This window comes from Perognathus longimembris, chromosome 14 (genome assembly GCF_023159225.1).
Source record: "Perognathus longimembris pacificus isolate PPM17 chromosome 14, ASM2315922v1, whole genome shotgun sequence".
Lineage (NCBI taxonomy): Eukaryota > Metazoa > Chordata > Mammalia > Rodentia > Heteromyidae > Perognathus > Perognathus longimembris.
This window is the reverse complement of record NC_063174.1, coordinates 21,213,616-21,234,298: the sequence shown is the minus strand read 5'-3', so window position 1 is coordinate 21,234,298 and position 20,683 is coordinate 21,213,616. Positions and strand designations below refer to the sequence as shown.

The 20,683-nt window shown below is 44.4% G+C and overlaps 1 protein-coding gene across 3 annotated transcripts in view; it reads left to right on the top strand.

Annotated features, from left to right (window-relative positions):
- The window catches only part of Cdkl1 (cyclin dependent kinase like 1), a 53,550-nt gene that overhangs the window by 9,517 nt on the left and 23,350 nt on the right, over positions 1–20,683 (top strand). For all 3 annotated transcript variants that reach the window (XM_048362629.1, XM_048362628.1, XM_048362627.1), the window contains one exon: positions 19,441–19,562. In XM_048362629.1, coding sequence (XP_048218586.1) covers positions 19,441–19,562 — 122 coding nt within the window. The remainder of the gene's footprint in view (positions 1–19,440; positions 19,563–20,683) is intronic.

Below are 20,683 nucleotides of genomic sequence, written 5' to 3'. Positions count from 1 at the left end.
TTTTGTCAGTCATGGGGCTTGAACCCAGGGCCTGGGCACTGTCCCTGAGCTCTTTTGCTCAAGGCTACAGCTCTACCATTCTGAGCCACAGCTCCACTCTGATTTTTTGAGTGGTTAGAGAGAGGAGTCTCACTGGGACTTTTCTGCCTGGGCTGGTTTTGAACCATGAGCCTCAGATCTCAGTCTCCTGAGTAGCTAGGAATTCAGGTCTGAGCCATGGGCACCCAGCTAGGTTTTGTTTTGTTTTTGTTTTTTTAAATGAGGTAGGTCCTTAGAATTTTTCTTGTGCTTTCCTATAGGGCTTTCTCTAGGAGATGCATGACTCCCGTGGAAATGAGTGCTGATTCTCAGGGAAATGATAGTTCTTTCTCATTCTCAGTCCATACCTTAGTGATTAGTTTACAAGGCAAAATAAAATAAAATTGTGGTTTGCCAATAAGGATCAGAATATTTAAGGAGGAAATAAAAACTTTAATATTACAATATGGTTCATTTCTGCGTGTGTGTGTGTGTGTGTGTGTGTGTGTGTGTGTGTGTGTGTCAGGGTTTCAGGCAGGGTCTCCCTATGTAGCTCATGCTGGCCTTGAACTCAATGCTGCCTCAGCCTCCCAAGGGCTGAAATGACAAGCATTGCCGCCATGCCTGGCTACTTTATGTATTATTAATGAGAATAATATCACTCCCAAGAGGATGCAAATTAGTTCTTAGAAGAAGATGGCAGTAATATCTAAATAAATGTCTTTTTCTTGTATAAATCAGATATGTCTACAGTAAGTATATTTGTGGCATCAAATTTTCTTTGGTAAGCAATTATGAAAAGACTCTATAAAACTTTGTCCAGGGAACTGAAGGGAGACAGGGTGATGGGGCGGGGCGGGGCGTGTGCTAAGGTATGTGCGGTGCCACAGAAATATGCTCTCACCTGACTTCTCTTAATCCTGACAAGTCATAACTTGATGGCCGCTGGTGACTCACATCCATAATCTTAGGTATTCAGGAAGCTGAGATCTAGAGAACATGGTTCGAAGCCAGCAGGAAAGTTCATGAGACTGTTATCTTCAATTAACCACTAAAATTCCAGAAGTAGAGCTGTGCCTTAAGTGGTAGAGAGAGTGCCAGCCCTGGGCTAAAAAGCTAAGGGACAGTGCCCAAGCCCTGAATTCAAGTCTCAGCCCCCAATCCCTGAGTTCTAGTGCCAGTACTGGCGCGCATGTACATACACACACACACACACACACACACACACACACACACACACACACACCTGAAGAGCTCAGAGCAGCTCTTTTTTTCCTACTGTCTCTCTGTCCAGTGAGGAAGAGCCACGTGACCACATGTGGGCTCAGGATGTCAGAGTCTGATCCTGCTTATAGCTGCCAGGTGACCTTGGGCAAACCAGTGCTCCTGGCCCCTGGCCTGCTCTGTCCCTGTGATTTATGTGCCTGTTTGGTCCTGCTTGGGTGACTTTTTGTTGACGGGAGCGGAGTCCTCGTGGTCCAAATCTAGGATAGTGGGAAGGAAACCCTTTGGATACAGGAGCAAGAAAGTGAAGGTCAGAAGAGCAGCAGCGAAGCAGAGGGGACACCCAGGTGGTAAGGCCGAGGCCAGGATTTAGATGTGGAGCTTCTCCACATCGAAATGGCAGGGCATTGCACAGGCCAGGCCCCCATATAGACTCACTGCTTGAATGTCAGAGCTAACGTACTGCTGGGCAAGGAGGACCCACAGGTTCCTGACACTCCCAGCAAAGCATCTGTGAAGTGCTGGCTTGAATGTGCCCTAGACCAGGCCCCTAACTGCTCCAAAGCACATGGAAGTCCTCTGGCATTACAATCTAATTGCAGCCATCATCGTTTTCCCAATATTCATTGAAGGAATATTTCCAACTCAATAAATAAAAACCTCAATGGGAAATTTGTTGGCATCTTGAAGAGTTTAGTTCTGGTTAAAAAAAATAAAAGTTTAGCTGCGAGAAGGAGCCATTTCTAGGTCTCTTCAGATGGTTCAATTGGCTTATGAAATAGATTGGTAACACACATCTAAAAATGGTTTTAAACATACGTGGCATTTTTTTTATTACAGATTTTAGCAAAACAGGCTTAGAAACTGAGTTAACTGTGGGGAATCACAGTTGTGTAGATGTGCAAAGTTAGATGAATATAAGACATGAAGGGGAGGCAGGGGACTGCTTGACCCCTCTGCAATAATGCCACTGATCAACTCTCTCCAGCCTGCCACTCTGGGGCAGTCCTCCTTTAAAAAAAAAAAAATCAGCATTTCTCTGCAAAGTCTGTTGAGGTTTTCTCTACATTTTATTTTGAATATTTCCCTTCTAAATACATAAAAGTGGGCCATGCCTATAATCTTAGATGCTCAGGAGACTGAAATATAAGGATCGAGATTAGAAGAAAGCTAAACTTGGCAGAAAAATCTGTGAGACTCTGCAGTTAATCAGCAAAGGCCAGAAGTGACTGGGTGCTGGTGGCTCATACCTGTCATCCTAGCTACCCAAGAGGCCGAGATCTGAGAATCATGGTTCAAAGCCAGCCTGCACAGGAAAGCCTGTGGAACTCTTATCTCCAATTAGCCACCTAAGAACTGGAAATGGAGCTGTGACTCAAAAATGGAAGAGCACTAATCTTGAACAAAATAAGCTCAGAGACAGTGCCCAAGCCCTGAGTTCAAGCCTCAGCACTAGCACCAAAAAGAAGAAAAGAGGGCTGGGAATATGGCCTAGTGGCAAGAGTGCTTGCCTCATATACATGAAGCCCAGAGTTCGATTCCCCAGCACCACATATCTAGAAAACGGCCAGAATTGGCGCTGTGGCTCAAGTGGCAGAGTGAGCAAAAAGAAGCCAGGGACAGTGCTCAGGCCCTGAGTCCAAGGCCCAGGACTGGAAAAAAAAAAAAGTAGGAAAGAAAGAAAGAAAGAAAAAGGGGGAAAAAAAGGAAGAAAAAAGGGGGGAAAAAGCCAGAAATGGAAGTGTGGCTCAAGTGGTAGAGTGGTAGCCTTAGTGAAAAAGCCTAGCAAAGTGGAAACAATAGACAATGAATACCTGTACACCCTTAATTAGATTTGATAGCTGTTAGGATTTTGATGTGTTTCTGTTGCAGATTTATCTCTGCTTCCTTCTCCTGGTTTTAAAATGTTGATAAGAAATCTTTAGAATTGTAAAATCAGTTCAGGCACAGTAAAATTGCATCTGCAATTTACTGGCTGGCTTTCTAGTCAGAAGTTTGAGACCTTCGGTTATATAGCTGTCTTTGCTCTTAGATGTTCTCATTAGAGACCTCCAGAGATCTCCCACTGGGGTTCAGTACTAAGAGACCAGAGGCTAGATACTTCTATGATGGGCTGTCTGCTAGATATCTCTCTGTGTGACCCATGACAGCTAGATACTCCTCTGTGATTGGTTATCAGACAATACTCTGATTGATTGTGAGACACTCCCTTATGATTGGCTAGAAGGGAGACAAAGCAGAATATTCCTTGCCCACAGTAATGGAAACCAAGTAGTCCCTTATCATCTTCTCTGTTTGTCCGGCAAGTGGAGACCTGTCTAAGCTTATTTTTACAAGATAATGGACAGACTGCACATAGTAACAGGCCATTTTGTTTGTTTATTTGAAGATGTTTTGGCTTAGCTTACAATGTGTTTATCTAGAAAGATTGTATTCCAGCTATGCAGTGAACTCCTAAGTAATAAGGCTGCCCTGCAAATACCTCGAGCACAAAGGAAGCTGATCAACAAGTCAGCTCCCACCTTCTTCAGGGAACCCCATTGTAAGGAGATTAAGCACAGACTATGATCTGTTACAGCCCCTGCTCCTGTACATCCTTTCTCATACATCAGGCTAGAAGACAATACCACAGAGCTAGAGACAGAACAAATGATCTTTGTAAACTGTTATTGTATTTTATTTTCAGTTATTGACTTTTTTGTTGTTGTTGTTTTGTACTAATTGAACTCAGGGTCTCTCACTAGCTGGATACGAGAACTATACCCTAGTCCTTTTGCTTTTAGTTTGCTTTTCAGATAAGGTCCCTTACCCTTGCCTAGGCCCCCTCTTAGACCTTAATCCTCCTCTCTCTGCCCCCTGAGTTGCTGGAGTTAAAGGTGTGGGCCACTACACCCAGCAGGTGGGCCTCAAAATCATGACTTCATGATTGTCCTTGCTAAGCTTACAGTTTTACTTTTACCTGAGAAATCATTTTAGACAGAGTTGTTGGGGTGGGGAGACAGTGCTGAGAATCCAGTCACACAGGACAGGTAGGAATTGTATGTCTTTATGACTATGCTGTGATGGTGGATGCATGTTTACATGGTGGCATAACTTAATCAAGGCAATTAGTACATCTATCTCCTTAAATGTTTATTTCTTTTATTCCAGTGGGCTGGGAATGTAGCTTAGTAGTAGAGTGCTTGCCTAGTATGCATGAAGCCCTGGGTTTGATTCTTCAGTATCACATAAACAGAAAAGGCCGGAAGTAGCACTGCTCAAGTGATAGAGTGCTAGTCTTGAGCAAAAGAAGCTCAGGGACACTGCCCAGGCAGAGTTCAAGACTCAGGACTAGCAAAAAAGAAGTTTACTATTTCTTTGTTGTAAAAACATTTAAAATGCTTTCTTTTAGCTGTCTTAAAATCTACTATAGGTGGTTAATAGCTATAGTTGCCTTGTTGAGAAGAAGCAGAACTTCACAAAGTGATTTTATAATTTGTTTTGATAAAAGTATATACTTATCTCATTGATTTTTTCAGGTAAATTCTTTTCATTTCTAATCAATAAGAATTCTTTGATAAACCAGTTATATTATAAAATTAAGTTATAAAATCACCCAAACTGCTAGGTGCTCATGGCTTATGCCTATAATCCTAGCTACTCAGGAGGCAACGATCTGAGTATAGCAGTTCAAAGCCAGCCCAGAGAAAAAGCCCATGAGATTTTTATCTTTAATAAACTACTCAGAGAAATCCAGAAGTGGCACTGTGGCTCAAGTGTTAGAGCACAAAGAGGCTCAGGGACAGTGTCTAGGCTCTGAGTTTAAGCCCCAGGATCAACATTAAAAACAAACAAAACAAACTAGCAGGTAGTGATTCTTACATGGAGTGGAATTTTTTAAATTGTTATTATAAGTTGATTTACAGAGGGGTTAGAGTTAATATAAGTCAGGTAAAGAGTACATTTTTCTTTTTGGACAATGTCACCTCTTCCCTTGCTCTCTCCCAGTTTTTCCCTCCCGTCCCCACCCACAGTTGTGTAGTTCATTTTCAACATGGTGTCCAGTGAGTACCACTGCTGTATTTGTTCACCCTTTGTCACTCCATTTATGTTTCCCTTGACCTTCCCAAAGACAGATAAACAAACAAGACAAAAGAAAAGAGAAACAACAACAAAGAGAAAAACCTCCTATTTCCTTTTTATTCCCCCTTGTTGGTCAAGGGGCTTGAGCTCTTCTGCTCAAGGCTAGCACTCTACCACTTGAGCCACAGTGCCACTTCCGGTTTTCTGGTGGGTCAATTGGAGATAAGAGCCTCATGGACTTTCCTGCTCAGGCTGGCTTTGAACTACAATCCTCAAATCTCAACCTCCTGAATACCTGGGATTACAGGCGTGAGTCACCGCTGCCTAACCCTTGTTTCCATTTCTTAGAGTTCTTTTCAATAAATATTTTTATATGATTAGATGCACTTAGGCATGGCATCTTTTTGTTGTTCTCCTAAGGGGATGCTCCTTTGGTCTCACTATATGTGAATGCATACTGTCCTGTATAATTTATTGTGTCTTAGTATATTTTAGATCTTGAGTCCCAATAGGACCATCCTGTATAATTTATCATATCCCAGTGTATTTTAGATCTAGCTTCCACATAGGAGAGAAAATACATGTTGTTTGGCTCTCTGAGCTTGGCTTACCTCACTTTGGAGTGGAAATTTTTAAATGGACTAAGCAGCTGTCTTTCATTTGAACTGTTTTTAATGTTTTAATTCACCTTTGTATTTGGCAGGATTTGTGTTTTAGGTCACAAATTTGCTTACAACAGGCATGTTTTCTTGCTAATTATTAATCTTCTTTATTGCTTATTAACTCTGAAAGCCATCTAGTAAAAATACTGTTGGGTAAAATAGTATGGTTGAAAAATTGTGGAACTCCATCTGCTTTGTTGAGATAATGAAAGGTTGGAGTTTCTAAATGAATAGACACTGTTACCACAAGAAAAGCCAAGCAAGTGACTTTCCTTGTAATTGTCAGTGTGTTGTGGTATTGACTTTTGGCCATGTCAACATTGTTTTTCATGACAATCACCCTTGTACGATTAGTTCTTTGGTAATAATTTTCACGCATTTTATTACTCAGTGAAACAGTCGAGCCTCCCTTTGGTGCATCACTGGGTGTGCTTGGGTTTGGGGAGGAATCAGAAGATATCTCAGCCAGGTTCTGGCCAGGAACAAGCCTGGTATGTTCTATTCCCTCTGTGTGGTCTCCAGCAGCCTAACCTAAACCTCACACCCCTGCCTCCCCAAAGTCGTTCCAGCTTTCCCATCACCACTCCTTTTCCCTTTCTAGCTAACATCCCCACCCCCACCCCCTCACCCCCGCCGCCGCCAAGCAAGACATTAGGCAGAGCGACTGACTGCCTTGGGATTTTGGCATTTGGAGGAGCTGTGGAGAACTCTTCTCTTTATCAACAATCTTCTGGAAGCAATGCCTAAACACCACCAAGAGGGGTGGAGCATATTATCTCTAATAACCTAAATAGATGCTTTTTTTTTTTCATTCACGTGGTTTAAACTCATGGCCTTGGAGTTCTTTTGCTCAGGATAGAGCTATACCACAGCACAACTTCCAGCTTTTCTAGTGCTTAATTGGAGATAAGAGTCTCATTGGGACCTTTCCTGCCCAAGCTGGCTTTGAACCACAGTCCTCAGATCTCAGCCTCCTGAGTATCTAGAGTTCCAGGCATGAGCCACCAGCTCCTGGCTGCTAGATTCTTTTATAATGAAAATAGCTCCCTCCAAATGTCAATCTATTATATCTCTCTGAAACTACCATTAAAACATTAAACTGGGGGGGGGGGGGGCAGTTGTTTATTTGTTTTTGGCCAGTCCTGGGCCTTGAACTCAGGGTCTGAGCATTGTCCCTGGCTTCTTTTTGCTCAAGGCTAGCATTCTGCCACTGGAGCCACAGTGCCACTTCTGGCCATTTTCTATATATGTGGTGCTGAGGAATCGAAGCCAGGGCTTCATGTATATGAGGTGAGCACTCTTGCCATTAGGCCATATTCCCAGCCCCTAAACTTGGTTTTGTAACATAGTGAAGGACTAGGGAAGGGGCTCAGGTAATTTTAAACCACTTGTATGGTAAAGTAATATGCTTATGTTTTTTAAAGAGACCAGAAACAAAGTAATATATATTTATATTAAAAAAAAACACCCCCCACAAGCTTGAAGGTAAAAAAGAATACAAAGTTAAAAGGAAACTACCTTGCCCTTCATTCCCCATTCTCATTCTTCTTTCAATGCCACAGATTTTCTTGTACCTTAATAGATTTCTTTGTTTGCCTAAAGACTTATATAGCCTTTCAAAACCAGATATAATAGATATAAATGTTATCATGTATATATACTGTATAGTTTCATTTTCATAAATAATAGAATTTCTTGGATTCCTTTGCAAATCTAAACTTGAGATATGCCATATGCCTCATTCCTTTTAATGGATGCATAATAGTTCATCAAGAAATGCCTCATTCCTTTTACAGCTGCATAATATTTCATGATTTGAGTATACGCTAAAGTCAAAAAGTTGATTTATCTAGTTATTAGTAATAGATATTCAAGCTTTTCCAGTGTCCATTCATGTGCACATAAAGCTTTGCATCCTCGAGAGAACACTGGGAAAAGAAGCTTGATTTCCACAGGCATAGCCTCAGAAGTCCCAGTTAAAGACCCCAACCCTACTTCCACTTTGGTTCCAAGACCTTCTAGCTGCTGAAAACACAGCACAGCACGCTGGCTGCTGCTTGCGTGAACATATCCCGGGAGGGCTGTGAGGAGCACAGAGCCCACGGATGGACTAGTTGTGTGTGCTATGGTAAGAAGAACCAGAGGAGCCCATGTGCTAGTTAGCATACTCTTTCAACAATTAGATGTGCCTTTTGTCTGATGATGATGGATTCTGGCCAGTAAAGCAGGCAAGAGTCCTTAGGTTGTAGTGCCAGCAGTAAAGGTGAAAGCCATTTCTAGAGTCAATAGGAGGAATGTGTGCAGGAAGGATGGCTGTCCCACCCATGTGTGGCTGGTTTCTTTAAGGAAAAGTGCATACTGGAGACTCAGGGTAAGCTTTTGCTGCTGGCAGACTGGGGACTCAGGAGCAGCTGAGCTGATCTAGTGGACTGCTAGATCAACCTGGGAGAGGGGCAACCTGCACTCTCGGGCTGGCCATCACCATGATTCCTGCAGCTGGAGAGTCACTGCAACCATCCTTGTCCAAGATCTCTGCAGCAAAGGACCAAATAGGGTGGTCATCCAGTTCCAACTAGAGCCAAAGGAATAAGCTGGTCCACCCTGGAGTGAGACTCAAGCTTTTCCTCCACCATCACTTGAAAAAGCCTTCATGAAGCATACATGCACCGGAAGGAGAGACACCACAGCCACAGAACAGGAACACAGGAGAAGGAGCTGCCTCTGTTTGTGACTTCCGGTTCCTCGCTTGAGCCTGCTTCTGAATGTGCAGTCGTCACAGTCCAATGGGTTGCTGCTGTCTCCATGTGCAGTCTCCTGCCAGTGGAGTTCCAGGGCAGGTCCAGCTCACCTCGTGCCTTCCTGCCCTCCGTGGGAAGCTTTGACCCACAGAGTTCTCTCTCTCAGTTCTGATCAGTGCTGGCAGGCTTCCAAACCTCCAAACTAAGCAGTAGTCCCAAGGGCTATATGCTAACCCCAGATCCTAGAAGACCCACCAAGAACCCTGGCTCTTCCTTAGAGGGAGATCCAGGGACAACTATACTTTTTCGTTATTGTCTTTGTTTTTTGCCCACAGTGGAGCTTGAACTGAGGGCTAAACTCATTTTTGTGTGTGCCAGACCTGGGACTTGAACTCAGGGCCTAGGCACTGTCCCTGAACTTTTTGCTCAAGGCTCTACTTCCTGCTTTTGGTGGTTAATTTGAGGTAGGAGTCTCATAGACTTTCCTGCTCAAGCTGCCTTCAAACTGTGATCCTCAGGTCTCAGCCTCTTGAGTAGTTAGGATTACAGATGTGAGCCACTGGTGCCCAATAATTTTACTTTGAAGAGGATCTCAGCATCCTGGGCATGCCTAGCTTGCCACCCATGCTGTTTCCAAAAGTATTTCCCCCCAACTCTCTGGCTCACACTTGCCTTAACTAGATACAGAATACTTACCATCTGCTCACCCAGAAGTCCAATTAGCATGTCATCAAGTCAGAATAACATCCTGTGGAATGTTAAGAAATTGGGCCTCTTGTGGCTCATGTTGTGATGGAGAGCAGGAGGCTGAAGTCTAAGGGGACTTCAGACAGGACAGGGCCTGTGAGCCTCTGTGGACCCTGTGCGCTGACTGGGTGGAAGCCCGGTGAGTGTGTCAGTAGCTGCAGGCTGGGCGCTGGCTATGGCAGCTGGTGCTGCAGCTGCAATGGGGCCATAGTTGGGTTGGGTTTCTAGTCATCTGTCAGGTCCGTTGTGAGAAGGCGCTCTACTCGGTGGCCAGCTGAGTATTTGGGCTCCTCATGTGTCAGTACCAGCTTGGACCTTGTAGCCACATCCCTTTTACAGTGATTCTGGTAAATGGCCACAGATCCCTTTGAGAAATGGAGGAGGAATCCTTAAGGTGATTTTGGTTTGTAAACTGACTTGGATCTAGAAACTGGAAGAATAACCATAAGTTTTAGATTTTCGATGTTGGTACACTCTCTGTGTGGCACATCTCACTTTCTTCGGTTGAGGCAAGGCCTGGAGCACAGGAGTGGCTGCCACCACGGGGTGGGGTCGTAGGGGAACCTCACCACTGGTCACCATGGGTTTGTGGGAGACACCTGCTCGCCCTGGGCTCCTTGCCCTGGCCTGCACCTCGTCTCTGCCTCTCAGGGGACTATTCCCATTGGAAACCCAGAGCCTAGCACCCAAGACAGCATCTCCACACCCAGCCTGGACACCCAGCCTACAGGGGGACAGCACCAATGAGTTCCTCAGAGATGCCAGTCTTGCTGGGAGCTGGATCCTAGCTTACTTAGCAGGCTGAGATCTGAGGATCACCGTTTGAAGCCATCATGGGCAGGAAAGATCATGAGACTCTTATCTCCAATTAAACATCCAAAAAGCCAGAAGAGGAGTGGTGGCTCAAATGATAGAGCACTATCCTTGAGCAAAAACCAAACAAACAAGTTCCATCGCAGAGAGCCCTGAGCAGCCCCACCGCCGCCGCCGGCCTCACACCATCACACCCCGGGAGGAGCGGCAGCTGCAGCCCGCAGTCACGGTCACCGCAACCATGAGCAGCAAGGCCGAGACCCAGCAGCCGCCCACGCCCCCCCCCCCCCCGGCCCAGCACTGCCGACACCAAGCCCAGCACCACCGGCAGCGGCGCCGGGAGCAGCGGCCCCAGGCAGCCTCACATGGGCGGCGTCCACCACGGTATTCCAACCCTCCAGTGCAGGGAGAAGTGATGGAGGGTGCTGACAACCAGGGTGCAGGAGAACAAGGTAGACCAGTGAGACAGAATATGAATCGGGGTTATAGACCACGATTCCGCAGAGGCCCTCCTAGCCAAAGACAGCTTAGAGAGGATGGTACTGGAGAGGATAAGGAAAATCAAGGAGATGAGACCCAAGGTCCGCAGCCACCTCCGCGTCGGTACCGCCTCAGCTTCAACTACCGACGCAGACGCCCAGAGAACCCTAAACCCTAAACCACAGGATGGCAAGGAGACAAACGCAGCCCATCCACCAGCTGAGAATTCGTCCGCTGCTGCCGAGGCTGAGCAGGGCAGGGCTGAGTAAATGCCGGCTTGCCATCTTCACCATCATCCAGCTTAGTCATCCAACAAGAAGACGTGAATATGACATTCCAGCAATAAGAAATGAACAAACGATTGGAGCTGCAGACCTTAAGTGCTTGCTTTTTGCCTGTTGACCAGATAACTAGAACTCTGCAGCATGGAGTTTTTATTATTTTTATCTAAAGAAGTCTCTTTTTTGGTAATGGCAAATGTGGTTTTTTTTTAAGCCTGGTTTTTCTCAATACACCTTTAAAGGGTTTTAAATTGTTTCATATCTGGTCAAGTTGAGATTTTTAAGAATTTAATTTTTAATTTGTAATAAAATTTACAACTTGATTTTTTTCAAAAAAGTCAACAAACTTCAAGCACCTGTTAATAAAGGTCTTAATTTAAAAAAAAAATGCTCAGGGACAATATTTAGGCACTGAACTCAACCCCCAGGACCAGCACAAAAGAAAACCAAGAAAGACCAGTCTTTAGGGTACCCCTATAATTCCAGCCACAGGAGAAGCAGACACAAGCAGATTATGGATCAAGGCCAGCCTAGACAAAAACTCAGACTGTCTCAAAAAAATAAATAAATAAACTGGGCATGATAGTTCATGCCTGTAAGCCCAGCTACTAGGGAAACATAGGCAAGAGGATCAGAGTTCAAAGCTGTCCTAGGCAAAAACATGAGACCAGCAGCAGAAAGGGCTGCAAGTCTGGGCTCAAGTGGTAGAGCTCCCGCCTAGCAAGCACAAGACCTTGAGTTCAAACCCTAGTACTGCCAATCACAAAAGGATTTTCAGGCTCATTTCCCCCAAATGTCACCACCTAAAAGAGCCAATCCTGAGATCTCAGGATCCTCCTCTGATTTGGCCCAAGAGCCCTAGGGAGGCTGTGTACTGACTCGGAGGCTCTGCTACTGCTCCAGGTTCATCCCGAGATGGCTTCCATCACAGGCTGGCCTGCATGTGCGAGTGACGAAAGTCTCTTAGAAATCTGCTCCCTCAACTGACTGGTGGCCAACTTGGACCTGTCATTTTCTCCTCTTTGTTTCCCCAGTGATTTAAGAGTATTAACAAAAGCTAGATTATTTAACAGTCCCCATCATTACCACTTCCCCATACCACGTGTGCCCCTACTATTGCAAAATCCAACTTACACCTTCTTCAGAACCACCACTGAGCTGGACTCACATTTGTAAGCCTAGCTACTTAGGAGGCTGAGATCTGAGGATCACAGTTTGAAGCCAGCCAGGGCAGGAAAGTCCATGAGTCTCTTACCTCCAGTTAACCACCAAAATGCTGCAAGTAGAGCCATGGCTCAGGTGGTAAAGCACCAGTTTTGTGCAAAAAAGCTAAGGGATAGCGTCTAGGCCCTGAGTTCAAATCCCAGTACTGGTTTAAAAAATTATGATGTAAGTGTAAACTGTTGCTGCAGCTCCTGGGGATTCTTCTACCCAACTCAGGGCCTGCAGGGGCTTCTTATCTGACTGGGAATTGATCCAGCAGTAGTACAGGGGACAGGAGAATGGGAGAAGAGGAATAGCAGATATATGAGGCAGTCGAGCCCAAACGGGTCCCAGGCCCTGCTCAGGGTTGTGAGAAGTCCGCAGGGTCTGCTGGGTAATGGGATGAAGACCATTGCTGCCTCTGCTCTTAAGTATGTGGATGGTAGCCAGGACTGATTCCTGCAAAATATTTATGTAATGAAGTCCTAAAATCGAGTTTAAAAAATGTTAAGGGCTGCTGGGCACTGGTGGCTCACACCAGTAATCCTAGCTACTTGAAAGGCTGAGATCTGAGGATCAAAGCCAGCCAGGGCAGGAAAGTACATGAGACTCTTATCTCTAATTAACCACCAGAAAACCAGAAGAGGCACTGTGGCTCAAAGTGAAAGAGTGATATCCTTGAGTGAAAAAGCTCAGGGACAGCATCAAGCCCTGAGTTTAAGCCCCATGATTGACCAAAAAAAAAAAAAAAAAAAAGTTAAGGGCTTCTAAAAAAAAACCCCAAAAAACATAAAACTATTTTACAAGGACAACTCCCACTTTCTAAACTTTAATTTCTGTCCTTTCATGATTTACCACACTTGTGGGTGAAGAAGAATGTTCTTGAAAGAAAAACAGGAAGTAGCATTCAGAAAATGGTCAGTAGTTTTCCCACTACAGTCCAGACACAGGAAAACATCCTTCTGGACCTCTAATGAACAGTGTAGCCAGTAGCCTGGGAATCCTTGACATCCTGGTAACCAGGACTTTAAAGTAACAATTCCTTATCTGAAAGTGCTGTTGGCTTGTACAATGTCTCTAGAATGCTAGACAAACAAGGCCTAACAATTGATCTTAGAGGATTTAGGGTCTGAGTGTGTCACAGAAGATGGGTGACAGCTCAACAAGTCTTGGAGGAATTCTTAGCTCTTCAGGGGACAGCAAATAGAATTCAGCTGAAAAAAAAGTTATTTTTTTTTAATGTCAGCAGAACCTCACGTAAAACATCAACATTCAAAACTCAGAGACCAAAATAAAATAGCAGTCAAGGGTGGAAACTCATACATGAGAAACCAACTCTGAGCCTGTACAGTCTAGGCCCCTAGATCAAATAGAATGGAAGGCCAGGGGTAGTGGCTACTCAAGGACCCTCAAGACTAGCCCAGTATAAACCAGAGGGTTGGAAAATAAGACTAGGTCTGAGGCTTGACTTTCCTGGCTCATAAAGAGGAAGAGGTTATAAATGATGAGACTGATGTTTTTGTAGAATATCTGGTGGTTTCATCTGTCTCTTAAGATTTCTTCAATGCTTGGCCAGGCATGAGTGGCTCCTACGTGTACTCTTAGGAGACTGAGATCTGAGGATCGTGATTCAAAGCCAGACTGGGCAGGATAGTCTGTTGAGACTCATCACCAGTTAACCAGCAGAAAGCTGGGAGGAGAATTCAAGTGGTCCAGTGCTAGCCTTAAGTGAAAAACCTAAAGGCTAGTACCCAGGTCTTGAGTTTGAGTCCTGTACCAAAAAAATAACAAAGATTTCCTGCTGTGCTGACTAAGCCTGTACACAGTCCATCCATCTTGTTGCTTGGTTCTGGTCTTGATTCCTTTGCATGTCCCTAAAGAAGTCTCTTCTGTACACAGTCTTGTGGACCAACCTCCTACTCCAGGGTTGACCACTTCCAGTGTGGTCATGTGACCTCCACAGTCCAGGCCAAGTCCTACCTGCCCCCTTAGCAGAATCTGCCACCACTGGCCATGTCTCCTTGTAAGACACGCCTGTAGTGACATGCCCATGTGTTCCTCTTATCTCTGGGGACCTGCTGCTCCTTCTCTGCCCACAGCAGGGTGTTGAGACTCCTTCCAGTCTCATGCCAGCTCTATCTCACATTCCTCAGGCACATGTGATATCACTTGGTGTTATCTTCAGCTCAAGCTGCCTCCAACCTGACAACTCCTCTAAGTATCTCAGAGGCCCTGCGCATCCACAGGATGAAGGACAGAAGTTTCTGCCTCGCAAACCTGTATCTCCTGTTAATGATGGTCAGCTTCTTTGTAGAAGCTGGTGGGTCATTGTCACACACACACACACACACACACACATACATACATACACACAGACACACAGACACAGAGCACACCCCACCTTCACTCTCCCACCCTCGCTCGTCATCTTTACCTCCAGCTTATCCCTATGTCCCAACTCTTCTAACAAGAAGGGCCAGAAATGAAAATGAGAACTAGAAAATTTTTTAATTTTTTTTTTTTTTGCCAGTCCTGGGCCTTGGACTCAGGGCCTGAGCACTGTCCCTGGCTTCTTTTTTGCTCAAGGCTAGCACTCTGCCACTTGAGTCACAGCATCACTTCTGGCCATTTTCTATATATGTGGTGCCGAGGAATCGAACCCAGGGCTTCATGTATACGAGGCAAGCACTCTTGCCACTAGGCCATATTCCCAGCCCCGAGAACTAGAAATTTAAAAGATTGAAAGATTTGAAGTCTTGGCCTTGATATCATATCCTATTGAAGGAATAAATTGTATGAAAATGAGGGTCAGGCCTAAGGATGATGATTTTTCTGCTAGTTCTGTCTGAAGCTTTCTATTTTTGCTGTCTAAACCAATACCATTCATGAGGTTAAGAAAGCAGTTCACTTCTGAGCAGAATCCCAGGGGCACAACAGATTGGAGAGGGACTTGACAAGTGGGACTACATTAAAATAAAAGTTCCTACACCACTAAAGACATAGCTGCTAAAGGCAGCCAGCCAATTGGGAAAAGATATTTACCAGCAATGCATCAGACAAAGGCCTAATATCCATTATATACAGGGATCTCAAGAAACTAATCCCTCCCAAATCTAATAAACCAACCACTAAATGGGTAAGGGAGCGAAAGAGAGACTTCTCAGAAGAAGTAAAAATGGCAAAGAAACACATGAGGAAATGTTCAACATCCCTGGCAATAAAGGAAATGCAAATAAAAACAACCCTGAGATACTACCTTACCCCAGTCAGAATGGCCTATACTCTGAACTCAGACAACAACAAATGCTGGAGGGGATGCAGAGAAAGAGGAACCCGACTCCACTGCTGGTGGGAATGTAAATCAGTACAACCACTTTGGAAAGCAGTCTGGAGGTTCCTCAAAAAACAAAACATAGACATACCCTATGACCCAGGCATCTACCCTGAACAACAGGAACCAGAATACAATGAGGACACCTGCACCTCCATGTTCACTGCTGCAGTATTCACAATAGCCAAGATATGGAAACAATACAGATGCCCCACTACAGATGAATGGATCCAAAAAAGTGATACCTGTATACAATGGAAGTTTACACAGCCATTAGAAAGGATAAAATAATGACATTTGCAGAGAAATGAATGGAACTAGAACAAATCATGTTGAGCAAGGTAAGCCAAGATCAGAGAGACAAAAGGCACATGTTCTCCCTTATATGCAGATGTTAGACTTAAAATGCATTGAGATATGACAAATTAACACAGAATTCTAGATACCCAAATACAGTGAAACCAAAAGAGGACAGTCTTGGGAGAAAAGCACCAAGTAGTAAGACCTAAGCACCTCTTCATATATACATAGAAGAATATACAGACTGAAAAGGACCCCATAGATAAGGAAACAAAGGACCTCTTCTTAATTTGTATTATAGTTTTTAGATGACTCTATATTCTCTATCTCATAAATGGTATATACATGTGCACCTCTGAGGGAAGCTGGGAGGAGGGCACAGAATCAATGGAAAGGGGGTTAAGAAGTACAGCAGAAGGGCCCATCAGCTGCACTGGACATTGATGAAAGTGAACCAAGCAAGTCATGGACAGTGATGGGAGGGAGGGAATGAAGGAGAAGGTAGAAACAGCTGATACTAAGCAAAAGGAAAGAAATGTACATATCACTCAATATGTATAAAGTTAACCCTACTGTATATCGCCTCTAAAGCAACAATTTAAAAAAGAAAGCAGTTCATCCCCTCTTACAGTGTCGAGTACATATTCATTTAGGCCAAAAGTTTCCAGGCCTAATAACATAAATGCGCCATTTTATAGCCTGAAGTGGCCTCTGTTCTTTCCAAAAACTCAGGTTGAATCTTAAACCAATGGAGCAGTATTGAGGTGTAGCCTTGATGATTCTCATGATTGGACTCGGGCTGAGGATAGAGCTCAGTGGTAGAGCGTGTGCTAAGCATGTGCAAGACCCTGTGTTCGGTCCCTGGCATGACCAAAAAAAAAAAAAGAGGAGGAGGAGGAGAAGGGCTGGGGATATGGCTTAGTGGCAAGACTGCTTGCCTTGTATACATGAAGCCCTGGTTCAATTCCCCAGCACCACATATACAGAAAATGGCCAGAAGTGGCGCTGTGGCTCAAGTGGCAGAGTGCTAGCCTTGAGCAAAAAGAAGCCAGGGACAGTGCTCAGGCCCTGAGTCCAAGGCACAGGACTGGCCAAAAAAAAAAAAAAAAGAAGAAGAAGAAGAAGACTAGGAATGTGGCTTAGCCGTAGAGTGCTTACCTAGCATCCATGAAGCCCTGGGTTCCATTCCTCTGGACCACATTAACAAAAAAAGCTGGAAATGGTGCTGTGGCTAAAGTGGTAGAGTGCTAGCCTTGAGCAAAAAAGAAGCTAGGGACAGTGCTTAGACCCTGAGTTCAAGCCCCAGGACTGGCAAGAAGAAAAAAAAAAAAAAGAATAAATTAAAGGGCAAGGCTGAGGGGAATGCTCTTTGCAGAGCCTCTGCCTTCCAGTGTGTGAGCACACAGCAGCCAGACCCAGAAGAGCCTTTGCTGAATAGCTCTGCTGCGGCCTCCTCTTGAGCTTCTCAGCCTCCAGAACTGTTAGGAACCAACTTCCGTCTTTATAAATGACTCAGTCTAGGGCATTTTGTTCTAAGAAGAAGCACAAATAGATAAGACATAGGCTTTTGAGTATTTTATATATTTTACTCTTGTTTTACTCAGGATAATATTTGGAGCAGAATTTTCTCAGCTTGAAAAGCACAGAGAGATTTTTATGGGAAAAAATAACTTCTGTGTCTTTATCATAGCAATGTACAAATGTGCTACATGCCATGTGGTTCAAGAAGTTGACACTGGTGGCTCTCACCTATAATCCTAGCTACTCAAAAGGCTGAGGATCACAGTTCAAAGCCAGTCCAAGCAGGAAAGTTCATGAGATTCTTATCTCCAAACCAGCAAAAAGTTGGAAGTAGCACTGTGGCTCAAGTGGTGGAATGCCAGCCTTGAGAGAAAAAGCTAAGGGACAGTGCCCAGGCTCTGATTTCAAGTCCCACAACTAGCACATGCACCCCCACACACCCTCACACACACACACACACACACACACACACACACACACACACACAAAATTGTACAGCAATAAATAAGACAGACACTGGTAGTGGTTTGCTAGGTGAGTGAAACAAGATACCCTGTAGAAAGGAACTTTCTTGTAGATGGTTTACCTTTTGTAATGCAAGTCCCTTATTATTTTTTTATGGTAATAGGGATTGAACCCAGGGCTTCATGCTTGCCAAGGAGGTGCTCTGCCACTTGGACCACACCTCCAGCTCTTCATTGCATTGGTTATTTGGGAGAGAGGGTTTCACTTTATGTTCATGTTTTCCTGGACTGTGGTCATCTTACTTATGTATAACAAATGCATCAATGCACCCAATTATTGTGCTTCTCCTGTAGCTGGAATAACCAGCACATGCCATTGAGATGGAGTCTGTTGCTCTTTTTACCTCAGGTGGTGTTAAATCTCAATCTGCAGATCCCTGCCTGCTAAGTAACTAGGATTACAGTATGAGCCACCACCATACATACCTAGCTGCCTATTGCCCCATTTCTGATATGCTTACATACAGAGAGACCACAAAGCTAAAAGAGAAGATATATCTTGGCCAAACCCATCTCACTTGCTACCTGCCTTTTTCTAAACGCACATTTGCAAGCACAGCAGAAGAATGCCTCCTTTGTTCTCTTGAAAACACTTCTTCAACCTAAGAAGCAGGTCTTACCCGTGCATTCATACTTCACTCTCAAATGCTCATGACATACAAGGCCCATGCGTCAGAGGGACAGTGACAGAACTTTGAGTAAACAAGAGAACACTCACCCTGATATCTTGGTTCTTTTCTGCTGCTATACCTATTAATTGTATCTATTGATGTCTGTTGACACTGGAGGATATTAAGCACTTAAATGAACAAGGGCTGAGTGTAGAGACTCATGCTTATAATCTCAGCTATTCAGGAGGTAAAGATCAGAGGATTGTGGTTCAAGGCTAGCTGGGAAAAGGAAAAAGAAGGTATCAGGACCCAATCTCAAGTAAAGCTAAGGGAGATGGCTCATGCATGTATCCCAGCTATGCAGGAAGCATAGGTAGGAGGATCTAGAGCTAGACCTGGAACAATGTTGTAAGATTGTATCTGAAATATAACTAAAAGCAAAAAGAATTGAGGGCAAGTCTCAGTGGGTAGAGGGGCCTGCCTAGCAAACACAAGGCCCCGAGTTCAAATTCTAGTACTACCCAAAAAATGCAATAATAATTACTAAATAAAGATTTCATATGAATACTACATAGTAATTACTTAGTAATTGTAAATGAGTTGCACTTTGAGGTGGGGGGGGTACCCTGAACCCATGTAAGAAGGGATACATGAGTCATCCCACCCTGAAGGCTGGGTCTTAAGTCACCTTTCCTCCTCCTTCCATCTGCAGATCTTAGTTCTTTGCTTTCACAAACCCTCTTGGTTCTAATCAGGCTTTCTTGCAAGTTCCTGACAAAGGGCACATGCAGAGGGGTCAGAGACTCTGGCCCGGCCTCCTGGAGCTCTAAGTGGGAAACGCTCAAGGAAAAATGCTTTCATTCATTGGCTCACAGTCACTGAAAACTGGCACAACTCAGATTGTCCCTTGCTTGTGTGTTTTCAGCAACTCAAACACCCCAACCTGGTCAATCTCCTGGAAGTGTTCAGGAGGAGGCGGCGGCTTCACCTGGTTTTTGAATATTGTGACCACACAGTGCTGCATGAGCTGGACAGGTACCGGAGAGGGTAAGTGACCGTCACTGAGCACACAGCACAACAGCACAAAACAAGCCAGGACTGGAGAGGGAAAAGTAGCAGCAATGACTCTTTAAGACTATGTAAGAAGCCGGGCCTACTGGTACATGCCTGTAATCCAAGCACTAGGAAGGATAGGAGGTAGGAGGATTGAGAGATTGAGGTCATCCTAGGCTAAATAGTAAGAGCCAGTCTCAAAAACCAAACGAACCATTGGAAGTAGAAGTGTAGCACAATTAGGAGAGTGGAAGTGTGGCTCAATTAGGACAAGCCTTCAGAAGAAAAAAAAAAAAGCCTAGCAGGGGGAATATGGCCTAGTGGCAAGAGTATTTCACTCATATACATGAAGCCCTGGGTTCAATTCCCTAGCACCACATATGTAGAAAATAGCCGGAAGTGGCATTATGGCTCAAGTGGTAGAGTGCTAGTCTTGAGCAAAAAGAAGACAGGAACAGTGCTCAGGCCCTGAGTTCAAGCCCCAGGACTAGCAAAAAAACAAAACCAAACAAAGAATTTGAGGCCCAGCCTGGGCTATAGAGTGAGAATCTTTCTCTAAAAAAAAAATTTTTTTTTTAAAGAAAAAGATCCCAAAGGCCATGGCTAACAGGAAGTTGAATGAGGGAACAATCATGGTTTGATGCCCATTGTCTAGTCTATATTAATGATGACTTCTTTGGTTACAAGTGACAAAATCCCCAACCTGAAGCACACATGTGAAAAGGAAATATGTAAGTGGCTATAACCGGGAAGGAGGGGTAACTGGGGAATTCATTGCTCATGTCACATCAACATCTCTATAGCAATGTGTATCTGAGAAGGGGAAAAAAGGCAGACGAAGCCGGGCACAGTGGCTTGTGCCTGTAATCCTAGCTACTGCAAAGGCTGAGATCTGAGAATCACAGTTCAAAGCCAGGCTGGGCAAGAAAGTCTGTGAGGCCCTTATCTCCAATTAACCACCAAAAATGGAGAAGTGGAAATGTGGCTCAAGTGGTAGAGTGCCAGCCTTGAGCAAAAAGGCTTGAGTTCAATTCCCAGTACTAATACATATAAAAGAAGACAAAAAAAAAAAAGAGGCTTAGAGTTCTGAAAATATGCTCTTTTTTTTTTTTTTT